Source organism: Python bivittatus, unplaced genomic scaffold, assembly GCF_059951505.1.
Source record: "Python bivittatus isolate LINGU-HERP-01145 unplaced genomic scaffold, Pbiv_v1 ctg000430_np1212, whole genome shotgun sequence".
NCBI lineage: Eukaryota > Metazoa > Chordata > Lepidosauria > Squamata > Pythonidae > Python > Python bivittatus.
Window position 1 is genome coordinate 5,434,129 of NW_028277071.1, and position 22,133 is coordinate 5,456,261.

The 22,133-nt window shown below is 41.9% G+C and overlaps 2 protein-coding genes across 2 annotated transcripts; both read right to left on the reverse strand.

The window, feature by feature from the left end:
* Window positions 1-7,433: 7,433 nt before the first annotated feature.
* LOC103059294 (olfactory receptor 4N2-like) lies at window positions 7,434-8,369 on the reverse strand. Its single transcript, XM_007444253.1, has one exon. It carries the CDS (start codon window positions 8,367-8,369, stop codon window positions 7,434-7,436), a length of 936 nt encoding a protein of 311 aa, XP_007444315.1.
* Window positions 8,370-16,398: 8,029 nt separating this feature from the next.
* LOC103059541 (olfactory receptor 4K1-like) lies at window positions 16,399-18,683 on the reverse strand. Its single transcript, XM_007444254.2, has 2 exons — window positions 18,664-18,683; window positions 16,399-17,425 (listed from the first exon to the last, which is right to left on the reverse strand). The coding sequence occupies exons 1-2, from the start codon at window positions 18,681-18,683 to the stop codon at window positions 16,399-16,401; spliced, it is 1,047 nt and encodes a 348-aa protein (XP_007444316.2).
* Between the last annotated feature and the right edge of the window lie 3,450 nt (window positions 18,684-22,133).

The window sequence follows — 22,133 nt, forward strand, 5'->3', positions numbered from 1 at the left end:
TTTGCCCAGGTGATCTCCTGCAATGGAAGAAGAGGGAGGACTAAAAACTCAGCTTTAAATCACTGAGAAATCACTGACAAGCTACAGCTTCAAAAGCTTTGTGTCTTCATTTTCTTATCTCCAGACCTCACTGCTATCATCACCCATTTCCCAGTTAGTTGGCAGGAAGCTATATTTTTGTTTTCTTTCTTTGTGTTCCTAGACTGGAGGAAGGCAAGAGAGTTTTGAAGAGCTGAACCTACACTGAGAAAGAAGTTTCGATTTTTGTTTTTGTCATATTTACTCCCCCAACCAAGCAAAGGGTTAAGGGCATTGTATTCCAACATGCCTGGAGGGTTTCAGATAGCTGAAAGTTTTCAATGTTGGTCTGGTATCTCTACTTTTGGTGGTCTTCTGTCATCCTTCCTCCCTTTATCATTGTCTATAACACTGTCTATGCATACCCACTTTGCCATTTCAAATTAATTTACATTGACAAGGTGAATCTGGTAAATATTAGGGCTGGAGGCTGCTTCAGATTTGAAGGAAAAATATGCTTTGAAGCTTGCATACGTCTCTTTTCCATGATTGCGCTTCAAGGCACCTTTTCCCCTTCAAATCCTCCCTGCACACTGTGCATCCTTCTTAAATATGCCTTGAGTACTATTTAATAAACATCCTTCTCCCAATCATCTAAAAGAGTAATTTGGAGGAGCTCTGGAATTTTGCCTGTCCTCCTGGAAGTAGAAGAGATGCTCTTACTGATTCCACCATTCTTTCATTAACAAGGTTGATTTTCAGGTAAGAAAAAAAAAATGAAAAAAGGAGGAGGAAAATACAGGTAGAAGTTTCATACAACCTTGGAATGAGTGGAGTGGAAGCACCACAATCTATGTAGGTTAGTAGCAGCTTTTCAGGGACTCTGGCAGAGTTTCTCTTCACATTACCTCTTCTCTGATTCATTTTACCCACAATGTCAGAATGTGAACCTAGGAGTATTTGCATGCAGTAAATGTACTCCAGTGCTTATTTTTCAGGAGAACATCTAGGTGAAAAGGTTCGTAATGTCCACGTACAGACAATTTTTTTTTATTATTGTTTTAGCATAAAGCAAAGGAGACTAATGAGGAATATGGTTCATGTATCTAAAATCATGCACAGTGGGGAAAACGTGGAGAGAGAAGGGCCAGGCATTGAATGTGGGGATAGTTGGAACCAGTGGAAAAATGGTTTACCCCATCCTGGAGCTAAACAGTAGAATTCTCTGCCAGTAGAAATGATGGCCACCAATTTAGAAATTTCTTAAAAAGGATACTAGATAATTTCATGGAGGCTCACAGTGGCTACTGGTCTTGGTGTCTGTTTATTTCCATCAGATTTATAGGCAATAGACCTTCAGTACTGGCCAGTGGGAAGTCATAGTGGGAGAAGAATCTTGCCCTCCTGTCTGTGCTTATGAGCCTTCCCAAAAGTAACAGTTAGCCATGGTGTGACACTGAATGCTGAGCCAGGTCTCTATGTTCTTTCATTCTTTGCTCTTTAACAATATTTTTCTATTGAGGAGCTACCCAAGGGACCTTTTAATTGCCATCTGCTTATGTCCATTAGACCAGCTTGTTGCTGAAGAATACATATGTAGAATTAATACTGTAATGGAGATCAAAACTTCTCTGATGCTGGAATTTTCCCTCATACAGCAGAGAAGTAGCTGTTTATGGGAACTTGCGTGTGAATGCATTTCTCTGCAATCTCTCTCTATATGCTCAGGGGCTCCATGCATTTCAGAGCTACATGTTATGTTGAGCACCTAGAATCATAGAGTTGGAAGGGACCAACCTCCAATCAGTACACAATCCCTTAAGTATCTCTGACTGACGACCATCCATCTGTTTGAAGACCCCCAAGTGAAGAAGAACTTACTGTTCATATGTCAGGCTGTTCTACTGGCTGACAGCTCATACAGCCAGGAAGTTCACCCTGAAGTTCTAAATCAGCCTGGGAGTACTTCTTCTATTTGGTGAGCTAGGGCTAACAGTGTAAGAGACTTGTGTGGTAGGGTTGATTTCCTAAATCTTGGGTTTTCCAATGGAAGGAAGATAAGGTGGCCAAAAGTATTGCCTGGTGAACTCAGACTGATCTTAGATTAGTGATCTAATCTCTGTAGTGAGTTTAGATTAAACAAAGCTCCATTCATGAACACAAGAAGATGTGAACTTAAAGAAATGGGAAGAAGGATCCTGGAACAATCTTTATTTCACTTATATCCTTTCCCCACCGAGGAGGAGGAAGAGAAAAAGGAGGAGGAGGAGGTTACTGAGGTCTCCCAAACAAAGGTTGATCAGATTAAGACTTGGTTAGATAGTGATGAGCTTCTGGGCTGAATGACTGTGATCTAATTTTCTGGTATCCTGGTAAGACTTGGTTAGCTTCAGCTAGATTCCTGCAAAAGACCATTTCCAATCCGAACTTGGACCCCCTCAAAATAGAATTTTTGGGGGGAGGATGTTAGAGCTCATACAGTCCATCCCCTTTTTCAATACAGAACCTGCATGTGGGATGCAGTTTCAGCCTTGTGAACAACCTCTTGTTAAATACCTCCTGAGAAGGAGAGCCTATTGTCATCCAAAGCAGACAGCAAGAAACAGATCACCTTATTAGAAACATTTGCCCTAATGTTTCACCCAAATTTGTTTCCTTGCCATAACTCTTCCCAGGTTAAAATAGCTTGCTCTTTCAACTATTTCTCATAAGAGCTTTAATTTCCCCATGTTCAAATTGAAGAGACAAATCCGCAAATGTTGTCTGAAAGAATAAATTGTGAGAAAGAGTGAAGATCTGGGGGGGGGAAACAGGACTTACCGTTAGGTATCTTGATGAGAAAAGGGACATCCTTGGCTGATTACAGCTCTTCACATCTCTAAGTACTAAATCATCTGCCCACACCCAGGATAAGGCTCTTAAGGGGATCAGGTAGACTGTTTCCATGTTCAGTCCTGGAAGGAAGCCAACTCAAGTCTCTGGGAGCTTGTAGACAATAAAAAGAAGTTAGCAGTTGGGTTCTTTAGTGGCAAGAACATCTCTAGAGGTGGTGCAAGCTGAGAAAGAAACAGTTGCAATTAGATTTGCCTTCTTAGTGGTCCTGATGAGCACACAAATGGAGATGGAATCTTGGAATCTCTTGGAATTTCTAGCTACTATTTATTTATTTAGAAAAAAAAAATCATAGCCTATCTTTCTATTCATCCAATATTCCAATCCTATCCTCATTCCCAATAAGTCTTTACATAACCAACATAACTAAGGAAAACTACAGCATCAAATTAAACGTATATATTATTACCACCAGGGTGTTGAGATGCAGGTCACAATCTCTTTCAGGTCAAGAGCTACACTTGGCTTTTTGAGTGAGACACTGGTAAAAAGGAAATATCTCTTTCAAGTTGAACTAGGCTCCTGGTAACTTCATACACATGTCCATGTAGTTTCCTTGGCAGCAATATGGAAGTGGTTCAACATTGCTTTCTTCTGGGAGGTCTACCAACTTCACCAACTGCCCCTGTATTTTTGCGTCATCTCCCCCTTGAGGACTAAATGGGTCTGATCCTACATAATTTAAAAGAGAGAGAGAGAGAGAGAGAGGGAGAGAGAGAGAATAAAGTCTCCTATGAATCAAGATTGAGTCCTGGTGGCACCTCCATGTTATTTTCTTGCAACAGCATAGAAGTGGTTTGCCATCACTTTCTTCGGGGGTGGCTTTTTAAAAACTTTCCAGTCTATCCTACAGCCTTGGGACTGGGAGTACACCCTTTTGGACAGCTTGTCAAAGTGGGAGGAACCTGGATAAAAAACTACATGTTGTTTTGTTTAAATGCCATCAAAATAAAAATCAGTACAGTTGGCATGTTTATTGCCTATGTTTTGTCTTTCAGTCACATTTAAAATAACCATCTGGTGGGAAATATGTCTTCCAGTGTTTCAGAAATTTCCATATTTTCCTGGGACTCCAGGCTGTGTTCTAATGATCAGAGTTTTAGCACTGTTGTCCCTGACAACAATGACAGCTGCCCTCCCAATGTCTTGGACTACAGCTCCCATAAACCCTTGCTATGCTGGCTCTGAATTTGTCATATGGAGGTCCAGCACATCTGGAGAACACAAGATTGTCCTAAATCATCTCTTAGGATTGTCCTCTAAAACTCTGTGAAAGGTTCACATGATTGACCATTTTATAGAGAACTATGCAGTCTCAGGACCATGAAAGACTTGGATTCAGCAGCAAGAACCCTCCAAAAGTTGCCACCAAATTGGAAGGGAGGGAATTATTGATATTTAATTAAATGAAATCCAATTTAGGCTTTGTCCAGGCTCTACTTATATAAATTTTGAGAGTGTGACCCTCAACATACCAGTCAAAAACTAAATGTGGTCTTCAGTACAGAGAAAGTGGTGCCCTCTGATTTAATAGCAAATGAATAATGGTAAAGGAATTAGGAAAGACATTTCAGAATTGAAGAGCAATAATGGGGAAAAAAACCCAACAGTCTTACATATCCACACGCTGGGGTTTAGACAATGAGGATATGAGCTGGGACACAAAGCACTTTTTTTAAAACCATTAACACTTCTTGTGATGTCACCATCTTGCTCTGTGTTTTGGCCCATCATGGGCACAAGGAATTGAAGGTTACTCCAAATCTTGACAGCCCAGTATTGTCTCTATCACTTGTGAAAAGCAGATTAGCTTCAAGGGCACATGGCAGGCTACACAATATCAGACCTCCTCTCTCCATTGAGAGGTACGGCTGATGGGAGCAGGAAATTCCACATGGCCAGCTATTCAGCTCTGAGATGGCCACTTCAGATTGCCAAATGGTAGGCCCAGCCCTGATTTCCAACCATCTCCCTTTTTCTCATAGATGTGCAGGTCAAATCACATGTAAACATTATGAAATATTGAGATGGACTCAGTTCTTACCACTTCAAGATTCCAGGCTAAAATTCTAGGTTCTAGTTGGGGAAGAGTAATTTTACCAGGCTCAGAACCCATTCAATTCTCAGGCCCATGAGATATAGGGATACATAGGAAGACCTATAAGGTGAAATATAGAGAGAAAGGGCTTGCTAATTTATAAAATAATAGCAAGCATTCAAGTAGGTGGATGGTGCTGGAGAGGTGGTGGGTCTGGTCCCATAGGTGGAGCCTAGAGAAGGTCTAGGGTAAGTTGGAAAAGGTCTGGAGATAACTACCCATGATTAGGTAGTTATTGCAGATATCCTGAAACTATTCTCAATCAAGCCATCATGCTTGGTAAATTAATTCTTTTCTTATGTTATACAGCCATCAACTCATTCATTTCAGAACTCTTTCAATGGATGCACCACTAGATGTCCTGAAGGACCAGGTTGGGGACGGATTGTCCTAGAAGAAGTCTTTTTATGTGGTAATTAAAAGTCCACACTGACTTGATGTCATATAACCAATTAATCAATCTCATTCAGGTTTGTCAATTGTGGGTTATGGCTCCATGAGATATGTGTGAACTCCTTATTCTAATTGAACAAGCCACAGCTGTTATCATCATGTCCAACATGCTTTAGCAGATCCTGCACTGAGCAGGAGGTTAGACTGATGACTCTGAAGACATTTCCAACTCTGTGATTCTGTGTGAGATCCTGGCTGGTATCTCTCTGCCCTTTCAGCAAACAATGATCTGACTTTATGAGCAGAAGTCAAGGTGGACCAATGTCACTTGGTAAAGGATGGAGTTGTATGGCTTTTGTTCTCTGCCTGGAGAACAATGTGGGATGTCTTTAGAGGGTGAGTGCTGCCAGGTTCAGGCCATTCACAGGCTAGAATAGTATTCTAATTTAAATTAACATATTTATGTTAATAACAGATTGATGTGTTTATTAGTTTATTTTTTATTTCTAAAAGGAGCACAAGCAGGCATCTGATGGACTACTAAGGCACCAGCCATTTTGAGGTCCTCTTTGCCTTAAACTCCTGCCTGCTCTAGCTAGTTCCTCATAAAAACTTTATAATGAAGATCTGGCCTTTGAAGGATTTTTTTCCTTTCCAATCCTTTTCCTTTTGATGATGTGTCTTTTTAAAATTATAAACTTAAGGGGTGGAGTTATTAATACTAAGCTTTATCAGCTAATCAAAGAAGACCTGTTGGCTAAAAAGCAGAATACAAATGGAATGAATGAGTTCACCTGAATGATGATTGAGGTGCAGTATTAACCATAGTGTGTGTGTGTGTGTGTGTGTGTGTGTGTGAGAGAGAGAGAGAGAGAGAGAGAGAGAGAGAGAGAGAGAGAGATACTTACTTCCAGAGCCCACCCTCCTCAAAATACATTACCAAAAATCAGTAGCTACATTCTGAGACTTGGTGGCATGGATTTCCATCATCTAAACTTTTTTTTTTTAAATGTAAGAATTGACATTATTTTTAATGTTAACCTTTCCCTCTAAGTAGACTGTTCTTGAAGTTTGTGGCCCCAATTGCAGAGAGAGAGAGAGAGAGAGAGAGAGAGAGAAGCAGTTTCTGATTACTAAGACTGTCTACCTGGTTACTGGTTCACTTTTAAATAAGTGTGCAATTACTGAGGTTTTGTAGGCTTTTCTTCAACATTTGTGCTTTTAAAAAATCAAGTTTTATTTAAGAATGCTTTTGCAACACTCAACCATCTTCTGACTTCATAGAAAATTGATTCAGTTTTGTGGCTTGGAAAATATAATCAAAGGTGTCACCTGTTCTTGCAACTGGATAGGATATAAATCCATATAAGTCCATGAAGGATAAACTACCTTGAGGCAGCTTAATTGGACTTAGATGAGGATGAAAACCTCATTCAAATACCTTTGGTGTTTCTCAAAGAGCCAAGTGAGAAGCTTTAACCTCCAGCCAGAAGGGAACTGAATCTCCAGAGATCCAAGAAATGTCCTTACCAAATTCAAAAAAAGAAAGCTAAGCCAGTTACAAGTTGTTCTTTGAACCAAAAACAGAGGAAATTGATGCTGGAAGTACTCAAGAGTGAGGGCTGATGCCAGAGATGGGATCTGAGCATTCAGGGAAAAAAGTGAAGAAGTCAGATTTCCCGAAACAAAGCAGAACAAGCTGGAGTGGAGAAAGGGCAAGTGAAGGAGTTCACAGAAATATGGTTTCATCCACTCAGTCAGGCTGGAATTCAATTGTCAACATTCATTTCAAAAATTTGACTTTTGCTCCTTGACACTTATTTGGTGCCTTGATATTTGAACTAAATTGTTTATGGCTGATGTTCCTGAGTTAGGTTTGGACTTTGGTTCACTCTGATTCTGTCATGGTTTTGATTTTCATATATTTACAGACAACTGAGTGGCTTTTCTGCCACTTGCTTGCAAAACCTCAGCAGGTATGTGTAGCATGGACAGGGCACAACTCTTCAAATGCCTTTGATATTAAATATCTTCATCTTCTGCTTTGAACTTTAATTTTGCCTAACAATTTCAACATGGCTTGCTTGATCTCCTTGTTCCTCAGTGTGTAGATCATGGGATTCATCAAAGGGAAGACCACTGTATGGAAAACAGCCACCACCTTATCAAAGGGGAATTCCTGAAAGGGACGGCAATAGACATAGATAGCTGGGCCAAACATGATGAAGATGATGATGATGTGGGTGATGCATGTAGAGAATGCTTTACTCTTTCCTTTGGTAGAATCTGCTCTCACCTTGACCAAAAGGACCCCATAGGAAATGAGGAGAAGGATGAAACACATCAAGGTGGCCAAGCCACTGTTGAAGAACATGATGTATTCCAGTGCATAAATGTCAGTACAAGCCAACTTGATGATCTGAGTGATATCACAGAAGAAATTATTCAGTTCATTAGGTCCACAGAATGGTAGTGGGAGAATAAGGATTACCTGGATAATAGAGTGCATGAACCCTAGACACCAGGATGTCAGGACCAAAATGTAGCAGACCACTTTGCTGATGAGACTGGTATAGCGCAAAGGGTGGCAAATGGCCACATAGCGGTCAATGGCCATGCCAATGAGAAGGAAAACCTCAGAGCCTCCTAGCCAATGAAGAAAGAAGATCTGGACTAAGCAGCCTTTGTAGGAGATGGTCTTGTGGCTGGAGAAGAAGTCAGCCAGCATCTTGGGAGGAGTGATGGAGCAGTAACAGAGGTCCAGAAAAGCCAGGTTGGCTAAGAAGAAGTACATGGGAGAGCTCAGCTGAGGTTCTTTCTGAATGGTCAGTATGATGAGAATGTTTCCTGGCAGGATCAGAGAATAAAAGAGGAGAAAAAGGAGAAAGAGGCCAAGTTGGACTTCTCTGGTCTGGGACAGGCCCAGTAGGACAAACTCTTCCACCATGGATTGATTTCCTTGGAGCATCTTGTAAAGGCCAGTTTCTGTAGCTGAGGTACAGAATGGAGAAGAAAGCATCACAGAGAAAAATAATAAGCTGTGTGTGTATGTCCTGGTTATATGTATAATTTCCCACATCGTTAAGGTTTAGAATGTTCCAGGTATCAGTCTTTTCCAGATTTCTTTTCTTTATTCTGTTATAATACTACTTTGACAATCTGATCACAGGGGAAGAGACAGAGGCCCAGAAAGACAGGGCTCACGTGGCACGTAGTCAGTGTTGTGCTGGAGCCGTCTTGCACTAACTCACAAGTGCCGATTGTTACATTGTCTGGAATTTTGCGAGCTGGTTGAGAGCAGAGCTGAGCCACTGCACCTAGTGTGCCAATAACGTCTTCCAGAGACACCGGCACAGTGCCATGTGGCAGCAATGGAAACCACAGAGCTGGTTCTTAAACATTTACCAGCACACCACTGCATACCACCCCCCTTCCCAGTGAGCTAGATGTTTTTCATTCACTTCCTCCAGTGCCCATCCCAAAGGTTGCTTCCTGTGGTCCAGTTGCAAATTTCAGGCTAGCTCTCTAGATTGTCTTGCTGCCTGCCTGGAAACTGGAGTCTCCCCGGAAAAGGCAGGAGCAGGGGTATCATTGTCAACGCTGAATCAAAAGCCAGGAGAGACCCATGCTATCTTTCACCACTTCTTCCTTTTCTCCTTGCAACACTCTCCTCACCCAGCTAGTCAAGACCTAGTCAATCTTGGCAGATCTCAAGAAGCAAGCAGGGTTGAACCCAGTTAGTACTTGGAGAAGAGGCCACTGGGACCCCAGGACTGGACCATAAGATTAGAAAAAGGCATTTGCAGACCATGTCTGCACTGTTACCAAGCAAACTAAAGATATATCCATAAAGTTACCAAAAGCTCAGCTCACCTCAAAGGAGATTTTTCCATCACCTAACCCTTTCCTTACCTACTCCACTTTCCCCAAATAAGATTCAACAAGTAGCTGGCAAGATGAGGATCAAACAAATGAATGCTAATCAGAGAGGGCTAATAATCTTTTTCTGGCTATCTGTTCCCACACAGCACATCAACCCTCACTCTATTGATTTCAGGGAGACCTGAACTTCATTCATGCCACTGCTGATTCTTGTCCCTCTTGCTGTTGTTGGATTGAGACAGTCATGAGAAGGCATTTGAAGGGCCCCCTGATTGGCTACCCCTCTGGGAACTCATAGGCTAGAAGTCCCTGAAAGAGTAGTTTTGTGGAGGGAAAATGGGCTTTTACAGCAAAGGTCTACTCCAAATCCTTGCTCAGCCACAATGCTGATTGGTTAGGAGCGGGTAGCTTGAATCAATCACTTTCTCGATCTCACTTGCACCCTAGTTGCCTTGGAGAATAATATGGGATGTCCCCATCAAAAATGCCCCAATCATTTTTAGATTCTTTGATCTTGGAAAGAATACTAATATAATTGATGTAACACCAGGAGCTCCAAGAATTCTAGAGATAAGGATATCTATACATCTTTTCCCCATAAGGTTATATATTCTTCCCAGCTCCTATTGTGGTTTTAGCCAGGGTTTCCCAACTTTTTCCTCTTCTTCTGCTCCTCAATAAGTAGACAGACCTACATTTTTGATTTTCAAGGCTCAGGATTAAAAGAATTCCTGATGACGACGACGATGACAACAGTCTGGCCCTTTAAAGCACATTTTGAGCCAACCAACCACAGCATTCATGTTTTCTTACAAGGGTTTCCTACCTTCTCACTCCTGCAACAACAGGGGCTAAACTTGGTATATATTCCACAGTGACTTTCATCTTGGGTCTGTGGGTCATCTCTTCTTCATTATCACCATTATCAAGAATTTTAAGTTAACTTCTTGTTCACAAGTTTCCACTTTCAGGACTCTTAGATAAGCTAACCCTCCTTTCAGCATTTTCTCTCCTGCATTCCTTGTTCTGATTTTCTCTAAAGCAGTGAACATTTCTTATAGCAAATACTGCAATCAGTACCCTCTAGAGCAGTGTTCCTCAACCTTGTCAACTTTAAGATGTGTGGACTTCACCTCCCAGAATTCCCCAGCCAGCTGGGGAATTCTGGGAGTTGAAGTCCCCACATCTTAAAGTTGACAAGGTTGAGGAACACTGCTCTAGATGTGTTGACAAAGAGATCTCCCACCCCAGTCAAAAGCTGTGCTGGCTGAGATTGATGGGACCTCTGGAGGTCTTCAAGGACAGAGAAGTAACTCTACACTATCAAACACCTTGTGCAAGAAACTCCATGGATAAGCCAGTTGCCTGCAATGCAACAGCTTTCTGAGAAAAGTATTATTTAAATAACTTCTTTTCCTCTATCAAGACACCAGGCAGCCAATTAATTTCACACTCATCTTGACATGCAGAAGATTAGTGAGGACCAAGAATGATCATCCCAACCTGCCAGTTTAGGTGAGTTACCAAAAACAGCAGAAGCAATAATATTCAACAATAAATATAAATATTTTTTTTCTATTCAATCATGTCTGGTTCTTGGAGATTGCCTGGACAAGTCCCTGCAGTTTTCTTGGCAAGGTTTTTCAGAAGTGGTTCACCATTGCCCTCTTGCTAGGCTGAGAGAAAGCGACTAGCCCAAGGCCACCCAGCTGGCTTTGTGCCCAAGGTGGGACTAGAACTAGCCTGATGCCTTGACCACTACACCAAACTGCCTCTCTAAAGATTAAATAAAACATCGAAAGTCACTAGCCCAGTGTAATGTGTGTGCTAAAAATAACAGGAAAGGTAAATGATGGATTCACAATGACTTGAGAAGCAGCAAATCTTAAACAATAGATGAATTTAACTAAGATAGCCAGATAGCTTGTAATGCTTCTTGGGGTTTGTGAAAGCTTTCATAATTTATCTCAAACACTTTAAGGAAAAAAGAAAAGACCCCATGGAAGAAGTTGTAAAATCAAGCTCACCAGGAAAGAAATTCTTTTTCAGTGCCTCAGCTAAGATTTGTGACTTCCAACAAAACTGCAGATGTTCAGTGAGATGGGAGAATAAGAAAGGAAGGGAGACAGAATGGAAGAGGCTTAAAAAAGGAAAAGACTCATATTGCAGTCTTTGATGACACTTGGTGGTTCCATGTAATGCTAAACCACCTCTCATCCCATAAGATAAAGAGATATATTCAGTGGTGACCCTGGGAGCAAGTTCACTCCAACACTCAGGAGGCTTGTTAAAAAGTTAGTGAGTCAATGTTGCAACTCATAGCAGCACACCTAGAGAGGTGACTTGAAGAAGAGAGGAGAATGGCCTCAATTTGCAGTGGACTTTCCCCATGGAATATGGCTTTGGCTGCTTGCTTGAGTCCTCTCTGGTGGCCACGCAGCCCAAGGCCAAGGGTAGAGTTCTCCATTTGAACTCTAGCTGCCAAAAATCTCAGCAAGTGAAAATTTCTTTGTTCTGCCAGGGTAACATTAAAACAAGGAAACTCTCATTTTATTAAGCATCCCAAATTCTTGTGATCAGTTTGGACCTTGATAGGGCATTGAGCAGGTGCTGGCAGTGCTGAAACTTTGATGGCCAAAAGTTCTTTGCATGAGAAAGGAGGTTGCCCTTAAATGCTGGTGCAAATAATAAAAATACAGCTCTCAAAGTGAAATAGAAGTATTGCCTCCTCAGCAAAGGGGTGAGTTGGACCTGGATGACGGGATAGACTAAGAAGTAAATGCATATTTGAGTAAAACAAGCAAATGATCAAACACAAACAAAATGGTTTGTTGACCATTGGAATGTCAACAGAACATCCAAGAAGGCCACTAAGTTTCTTAGTAAGACATGTCACTAGTGGGATTAGTGGAGCAAAATTAGAAACAAATTGATAGTAAACATGGGTAATTCCCAGAAAAAGCTGTATATTCCTGATAGCATGGAGGGGGGCTCCCAAAATAGATGGATTCTATTTTAGCTAGTTGCATTTCAATTCCGATCAAGGAACTATGTTAGCTGCAAGAGTCCCATATGAACAAGTCAAAGGTGAATTTCTCTGGCTTGGTGTAGGGGCAATAATGAGGAAGACATGGAAGAAGTCCCCAGAATTGTGCAATGTGTAGAGCAGAATCCTCAGAGTAAATTAACACATTGTCCAAATACCTAATCAAAAATTTACCCCACATATCATAAAAAAGATGATTAAGACATTGCAAGAACACCATTGGGGCATTGGTTGATCTATAGGACGCTACCGTATTTTCACACTCCCCATAATGAAAATTAGAAGCAGCTAAATACTTGTAACACTCTTTCAGGTAAATCAAATTGGAAGACTGCTGGAGATCTAACTTGGTAAAATGCATGTTCTAAGAGATCAGCATGGAGGAGAAGAGGACAGTGATCTCTAATGGTTACAGAGTTCAGGAACTGGTAGTTGCAGTGTATATCTTGGGAGACATCATTCATAACAAAAAAGATAGGAGACCAAGCAGGAGAGGAGGAGGGTCGAATGAAGGTTTTCTGTAAGTTCTCATCAGTCAATTATTTTAGAGGAACCAACTATGTTTGACATGGGGTAGTGGTATTTAGTAGTGATATTTTGCAGAAATCTAAGCTCTTTGAATGAGATGGGTAGTACAATGAAAGGATTTATTCGTGAATGAATTCGTCCATAGGCCACATCACTCATAGCCAGCTCTAAGTGGCATAACAAACATTGAAATAGTATAAAAAGACAATGTTAACAATCCAAATCTTGATGCTCCATGAAAACATTCTTCTATTAAAGCAAACATGACTTGCAAGGGCAGCATCTACATCTGACTTTGCTGAATCCTATGAGGATTGGGGCTACTCTACAGAGAAAATGATGTTTCATAGGTTAGGAGTGGTGATCAAGAAAACCTTATTTTGGGGTCCTTAATGATGGCATTCTCATAAAGTAGGGACCCAAAGAGGAACTTCCTGCTCAATCTTACTGGGTTGGCAGATACTGCTGGCAGAAGATGGTCCCACAGATATCCAGATCTTGAGTTATGCACAGGACTTCCTAGTTGAAGAAAGGTGATAACTGGTTCATAAGATTGAGTTGTGCTAAGAGCCACTTGTCCACAGTTGCCACTTGGTCACTGAGCAAGAACTATGAGACCAGATGGATGCCCAGATTTCAATCCATATTTGAAAGAGCACAGCTCTATCCAGAACCAATGAATCCCAGACAAGTTGGCCTCTGAGTCCACAGCCATTCTGTATTGCACGGATTGAGCCTGGGTGTGTTCCTCCACATCTAGACACTAACAGCTTCCAGGCACTAGGACAGCACTTTGACCACACTGCCTTTTCAGGTCAGAGTTGAGATACACAAGTATCTGCTGGTGATATCTGACCTCATGTTTATGGATGTCCTCTTCCAGAGGCTTCACAGATATGTTAAATAGTAGAGGACACTTAGGTCCTGTGGAACTGCACAATGAAGGGTCTTCCAACTCAGTCTCTTCTCTCCCACCACCACCAAATACAACTGGCCCTGGAGGAAGGAGGAGGCCCACTGTAACACTGTACCCACACTTCACACCTTCAGAGATCCTTCAGAAGGATATCATGAATGAGGGTATCAAAGGCAGGTCAGAAACCAAAGAGGACTAGGAAGCTCACACTTTCCCCATTCTGGTCTTACTTCACATCATCCCAAAGAGCAATCAGTGCCATCTTAGTACTACAGCTCAGTCTGAATCCTCACTGAAAAGGGTTCTAATAACTCATTTTGTCCAGGGTTCTATGTAACTACAAGCCCTTCTACCTCCTCAATAACTTTTGCTGTTAAAGGCAGGTTTGAGACATATCACTAGTTCTCCAAACTAACCAAGTCAAGCAATGATTGCCTGAGCAGAGGGTACACCACTGCCTCAATCAAGGCCAGCAGCACCATCCTTTCTGTCAAGGATTCATTTGCTGCCACTGGGACCCAACTGCCTGTCAAGTCCTTGGAGACTTTCACCAGAATTGACGTGGGGCACAGTCTTCACTTTCCCTTTTCCAAAGGCTTCAACACAATCTGCAAATTTAACAGGTAAGGCAGCAGAGAACTTCTGTTCCGCTATGTTGCAGGATAGTGAGTGATGGGGGTTTGCAGCCCTGCAGGCTGTGAGTCTTGCATGCTGAGGGATCAAAAGTTATGATACTTTGGCCCCAATGAATATGTGGATTGAGACCGTGAAGCCAATCTATTCTCAAGATGCCTAGAAAAGGTTGTAAGCTAAACTACATTGCAGAAAGTTCTGATGATTGCTGATGTGGAATAGGAGACATTCAGTGCTCTCTATGATGATGCTGGAAGTAAAAGCAGCCCATGATTAATCTCAGCCTTAACAGAGATTGGATGAACTGAGAGGTAGGGCATATTTGCATGACACGAAGGTTTTAATAATGTTTACCACGACTCCAGAATCTACTGTAGTTTATAATTGTATTTCCGAGCCTGACCAAGTTTGGGTCAGTAGAAGAACAGAAATGACTGAACATTGATGAGTAGCTCATCATGTCTGAGCTCCTGGCTTCAATGTTCTTAGGCAGGGTGCTCTTTGCTGCTGTTTCTCCTTCTCTTTCTTTTTGATTTATAGAGAACAAAAAGCAAGTTTGTTTTATAGAATACAAGGATTCAAAGTAAAAGCTGGCCTCTTTTGGGAGCTTTGCCAACCAAGCAAACGTCTCCAACTCTGCCAAGCAGAGCATTATCTGACACTTTCCTAACCACCCTGCAGTTGAATGCTAAAGGCATAGACTAATTTCCTCCAATGGTGCCACTGTGTATGTAGGAAGCTTTTTTAACAACAACGATAACAACCGAAGATGAATTCTGTCTACTTAAGGCTCTCGGCATGGAGATAATCTTATCAGATGCTTTATTGAGCACTGCTAAACCAGACCAGCAGATAGAGAATTCTTATGAATTTTGCAGGGCAGTACAGCTTGTTTTATTTTGTAAGTTTTGAGCAATTGAGATGACCTTGCACTGGTTTTTATAGTAAGAAAAAGTTAACAAAATCTAACACATACATATTTAAACAATTTGATTATTTGAAATTGATAACTACCACACCATGAGGATTTTAACCAGGGCTCCATGTGAAACAGTAACTCTTCATTTATTTTGCACTTACCCTTTTATCATACCCAAACTTGTTGAAACAATTAAATCAATGTATTTTAAAATGGGGCATCTCCCTTTCTTATTGCAGTTGTTATGTAAGTCATTAAAGTTGAACCTTGGTCCTAATGAAACCAACCAAGCTCAACTGAGTTGTGATTCATTGAATTTCCATTGATTTCAGCATTTACTTTAAGTATAAGCATTATCCCCAAAGTCTACTTTTAGCAAGCTCTATATTCCTGTGTGCACTGTAAAGTTCCCATTGAATTAACAATCAGTTTTGGAACTCTTCTGTAAAAATTGTTACCCTTGTACCAATCTATTTTATCAATATAAGTCTGACATAATGTAAAGCCATACCTGCCTTTATTTTTTCTGGTCCCAGAAGCTAAGCAGGGTCAACCCTAGTTCAAGCTTGGATGGGAGGCGGTCTCAGAACCCCAGTATTATCTGCTAGATAGAGAAGTCAAAAATCCTAGAAGAAACCAATGGCACAACTTCCATCGCATTGGCAAGAAAAATGCATGGAAACAGTTTTCAAGAGTTAAGCTCATCTCAAAGACATTGTCCAGCTAGGTGATAGCATCTAGTTTTCCTTGGCTGATATCAAGAAGTTAAGCAGGAATGGGGATTAAGAAGCTAAGCGGGAATGGGGGATTATGAGGAAATTCCAGGGCTGTAGGTTAGACTGGGCACTTGAAAGATATCTGTGGTTGTCATCATGTCTTACCTGTGAAGGCAAGAGACACAATACCCAGCAAAAGGAGGGATTAGAAGTGAGAACTTTGTTCTATATTTCATAAACATAAGGGAAAAATGGATAAAGTTATTAATGTCCCTGACCTGGATTCATAGTATCTCTTGTACCAGATTGTTTTGACTATTTATTTCAAATTAGCCCTTTAATTCAACAATCCATAGATTATACAATTTGTAACAATGACACTGAGTTCAAGACGGACCTGCGTGGACACCAATTCCTCTTGTGTCTCCACCAGGAAAGTTTTCCTGCTGGATTAGCATGAACTTGTGCAGAGACCTGTCCTGAATGTCTTACCACCAACTTTCCCATTGCAGCCTTCATCTCCTTATTCTTCAGAGCATAGATAGCAGGATTGAGAAAAGGGGTAACTGTTGTATAGAAGATGGAGATCACTTTGTCAAAGATGAAACGGGCATGTGGGCGCAAGTAAATGAATATGCAAGGTCCAAAGTACATGGTGAGCACTATGAGGTGTGAAGTACATGTGGAGAAAGCCTTAGAGGACCCCTCAGAGGGGTGTCTGGAACGAACTGTGTACATTATGAGTCCATAGGAGACAAGCAATGCCACAAAGCACACCAATGATAAGATGCCACTGTTGGTCACCATCATGACCTCTAAGGGATACGGGTCCACACAAGCTAACCTGATGACCAAGGGGATATCGCAGAAGAAGTTGTCTATCTGATTGGGTCCACAGAATGGCAAATTTACAGTGAAGCTCAACTGCACACTGGTGTGGAGGAGCCCACCAGCCCAAGAGGCTGCCACAAACCCCATGCAGTGGCACCGGCTCATGAATGAGGTATAGTGGAGAGGGTGACAGATGGCCACGTATCGATCATAGGCCATAGCTGTTAGCAAAAGCATTTCACTGCCTGAAAAGAGGTGAAGGAAGAAGATTTGTGTCATGCAGCTCGGGAAGGAGATGGCTTGATGCTGGGTAAGGAAACCAAGGAGAGCCCTGGGGGTTGCAAAGGAAGCCAGGCAGATATCTAGGAAAGCCAGATGACTCAACAGAAAGAACATGGGTGAGTTGAAAAGGTGGTGATTCTTTGAAATCACCAGGAGGATGAGGAAGTTGCTGAACAGCGTTACTGCATAAAGCAGGAAGAAGAAGATAAACAAGAACAGCTGCATTTCCCAAGATGGAGAGAGGCCCAGCAAAACAAATTCAGTCACCGTAGTCTTGTTTCTCCATGCCATTCGCTTCTTACCTATCAATGAGAAAATTGGCAGGGGAAAACAGACTATGAACAAGCCACTTCCATCATAGATGAAGTCAAGTTAAGGTTGATTTGTGGATCAGCTGCCTTCTTATCTAGTGATCCAGATGTTATTCATCCTATCAGCTCTATTCAAAACAACGTGGATTCTGCACTCTGTGCAAAGGTTCGTCTACATGGAGAAACAGGCCATTCTCCAAAATACATATTTTTTTGGTCTGTGTATGTGTATTCAGAAAAAACATTTTAACCTTTCTGCAGCTGAGTTGAAGAGAGTAAGCAGAAATTAAACAACTCATAGTTATCCTATGTTCCAGCATAGTGTTATATATAGCTAACTCATGACTTTTGTTAATAGCCTATTTATATAAAATTATCTCTCTCTCAACATTTAAAGTAACCCATGATAGCCCATAGAACCTCACATTCAAAGATAATATACTACTAATGATTAGTTTAAAAAAATAAAATAAAACCAAATAACAATAGGCTTTGGCAATTTCTGGATTTGTGGACTTGAATCCCAGAATTCCCCAGCCAGCATAGGTTTTGCTGAGAATTCTGAGAGCTGAAACCCACATATCTGAAAGTTGGAAACATGGGCTAAATAACACCACCATCTCCTAATTCTGGGACCTTCAGCAATGCTTGGCCACTGGCAGAAGATAGAACATTAAATTAAATAATTTAATTCAGAAGCTCTTTGGCTGTCCTTAGTAAAGGTCTCCTGGTTTCTAGCCTGATGCCTTCACCACTACACCAAACTAGCTCTCTACTTAGCCATATAGCCCAGATCTTTGTACTCACACATAAAACTACTCCTCAGAAAACATTCACATCATCTCGTCCCTGATCATTTTAAGTAGAGATGCTGAGGTTTTAATTGGGGCACATGACATGCAAAGCCAGTGATTTACAATTGGGCTAGACTTCTTCCAGATGGAAAATTACATGTGAACAGTATAATTGAGTCCTGACTACTCTTGAAAAAGCTACTAAAAAAAAGGTTGATAACTAAGGTTTGAGAGCAATGTTGGGTCATTTGCAACTTGTTATACTTCACCCAAGCCCAGATGTTAAATTATGTTCATCTCAGAGCTACTGTAAAAAGTAGAGAGCGAATTAATAATTAATGATTAATTGTGTTCTTCTGGAATCCAGAAATTATTTTTTTTCCTTTGTGCATCTGCTTTTGTATCTCTCTCTCTCTTTCTTCATCTCCATTTCTCTCTAGTTCTACAGAGTTCAGATATTATTCATTATGTGGTTATTTCAAGCATTTACAGTAGCTTGCACTCCAGCTGGAAGGTCATCCAGAATGGCTTACAGAGCAATCAAAACATTTTCCTTGTTCTCAAGGTTACAGTCAGAAAAGGCATAACCCAAAAAGTAAAGGAGGATGAAGGAAGAAAAGGAAAACAAAAATCGATGGCTGATGTGGGTCTTCCGGGCTGTGTGGCCGTGTTCTAGAAGTTTTGGTTCCTAACGTTTCGCCAGCATCTGTGACCGGCATCTTCATGTCTGTGCTCCTGTCCTCTGAAGATGCCAGTCGAAGATGCTGGCAAAACGTTAGGAACCAAAACTTCCAGAACAGGGGCACACAGCTCGGAAGACTCACATCAGCCATCATATTCCGGCCGTGAAAGCCTACGACAATACATAAAACAAAAATCCTCAGCAAGCAATTCTAAATATTACATGGATCTCGCAGGTTCAAGGAAGATGTGGACATGCAACGTAATCTTATGCTTGTCTTTTGCTGGAAGTGGGACGGTCCCTTCACCTCATTCCAAATTTTTACCCACCTGCAAACACCAACAGAAGTTCTTTGAGGTTTGCTGTAGCAACTTCTGCCAAAACTCTGCTCAGCACCAGATGGAACTGCTCAAAGTCCTTCTCTTTAAGCATGATATGAAATGATATACCTGTAAAGTAGCACAATGAATTGAGGAAGAGCAAATCAGGAGGGAACAGAACCAAAAAAGAACTGCTAATAATTCTGGAAGCAGAAACAGACAGCCATTCCTTGGTGCTTTTTCTTCTCCAAGGGAGTTAGTTAAAAAGTATATCTTGGCAACCAAGGAGAACATGGTGCAGCTATTCTCAAAAGTAATCAAGGTATTCTCAAGGTTTGGTTTCTCTTTTGACATAATGTGTGTGTGTGTGTGTGTGTGTAGGTAGGGGGATGGTGGTGGTGGAAAATGGCAGGAGAGTAAAACAAATGGGGAAAGCAGATGTGTAAGTCCGCCCTGGACATGTAAGAGTCAGTGTTGTATAGTAGTTAAGGTGTTGGACTAGGATGGGGAGACCCAGGTTCTAGTCCTCCTTTAGGTATGGAAGTGAGCTAAGGGACTTTGGGCCAATTATCCTCTCTCAGCCCGACCTACCTTACAGGGCTGTTGTGGGGAAAAAGAAGGGAACACTATTGAGCTCCTCAATGAAATGTGGGCTAGAAAGCAAATAAATAAATAAAAATGGGTAATTCGGTTATTCCAAGGAGAGAGGGAGAAAAGAAGGAAAGGAATAGTCAAGACAGCTTTTCCCAGTTTGATAAGTGAAAAGCCCAATGACTGTGCTCAACTTGGCTTTTATTGTAGAGTCAAACCAGTTTGGTGTAGTGGTAAAGGCATGGTGGGAGAAGGGGTGGGCCACTCTCAGGGCAGACAGCCTTGGTGCTTAAGACCAATACCACATTCTGGCCCCCCAAGCCAGGGTTTCTGAAGCACCAATAACTCTGGACCCAAGCTGTTGCTAGTTAATGCCAGATCAGCCAGCAGTAAAGCCTATCTCATCCATGACTTGATTGTGGATGAGAGGGCCACCCTGACTTGCATCAACAAAACCTGTCTGGGTGCAGAGGGAGGGTTTCTCCTTTCTGAAATGTGCCCTCCTGTGTGTGGCCCTAGCCGCAACCCTGGGCCAGGGGTGGGGGCATGTCTGGTGTTATCTGGGAGTTGCTGATAGCCTTTACAGCACTGCCTCAGATACGGCCAGATGTGAGACTCTCTTTGTGAAGTTGAAGCACAGAGATCAGTTGGGACTTTGCTCACTCACCTCCTTCCCTGCACTGTAGCAGCATCCCTTCCTTGACTCCATGGCCAAGTTGGCAGTGGGTTCCACAGGCTTATGGTCCTGGGAAATTCAACCCGTACTCTTTGGCCAGGGGTCAGGAGTTCATGGCTACCATGGCAAACATGGAACTAAACCAACTTACTGAGGGCCAACCCACAATAGAAGTCATACACTAGATCTGATGTTTGTCTCAGGATGGTGGCATAGTGATCTGGGTTTGGGGGATGTTAACATCAGTCCCTTGCCATGGTCAGATCACATTTGACCATGGCAAGGGACTGATGTTAACATCCCCCAAACCCAGATCACTATGCCACTGCCCTAAGACAAACACCAGATCTAGTGTACAACCTCCATTGTGGGTTGGATGTCTTGGCTCTGGAGTTCTCCAAGCAACCCTCACTGCAGGGAACTGGGGCCTATTTAGTCAGCCCACCTCAGGCAACTGATGGACCCAACTGAGTTTCAGAAGGAGCTTGGATTTTTCCAGAGTCTCTGGAGCACAGTTTGGCTGAGGCCTTGGGTATGGCTTGAAATGACCATGCAACTAGGCCTTAGATCAGATTGTGCCAGTAATATGTCAGCTTTGTCCCCTGGAAAGAGCTGATGTGCAATTAGGAGGTCCTCCTGGACTTGTGGCTCCTGCTCAAGAAGCAGGTGGCCTCTGTGGCTAGGGGGGCCTTTGCACAGATCCATCTCGTGTTCCAGTTGTGGCTATTCCTGGACTCGGAGGCCTTGCTCACTTCCTGATTACTGCAGTATGATCTACATGGGGCTGTCCTGCCCCTACCCTATGGAACACCTTTCCCTCCTGAGATCTGGGAGGCCCCCATGCTCCTTGCCTTCAGAAAGGCTTTGAAGAGATAGCTCTTCCCACAACTGTTGGGGTAGGATGAGGCTGGAGCCCAGCAAGATGGTATGTGTATATATGGGAGAGTGTCGCCCCAGGGCACCATGAATTGTTATAGAGTTTTATTGACTTTTACTTTTGATTGTTTTGGAGTTTTTTTTTTGTTTTGTGCACCACTCAGGGTTGTGGTTGTAATCCAGGTAGCTATATAAGGCTTTGAAAGTAGTGTAAATAAATAAATAAATAAATAATCATCTCATGAAACGTTGTTTGTTTGTTTGTTTTAAAAGTCTTCACCTTCTTTAAATTTCTTTGGGGATTGCAGATTTGTTGATTCACAGCTGTTTGATGTCTGGAGTCCTATGGTGGACCTGAACTCATTCTAAGACACTGTTTTCAGGAGTTGCTACGTTTGGAGTTTTTGCTTCAGCTTCCTGTTTCCAACACAATTAAAACGAAACGAAACAAAACAAAATGAAAATAAAAATAAAACCAATAGCACAAAGTCAGAGGCACTCATACTCCTTCTTCACCGAGCTTCTCATTCTGCCCCTGTCATCTCCACCCTCAGATTCCTCCGAAACACTATAGCAAAAGAGAAAACTAAATTGCAGGAGAATGAAAAGTAAGAGAGTGCATTGAAGCAACAGAGTGAAACAAAAGAATTGTGTGATGTGTGAGGTAGTGCTAAACAAAAAAAGGTTGAACAAAATCAATAGGCAAATTAGAAGGATGGTTGCAAGAGA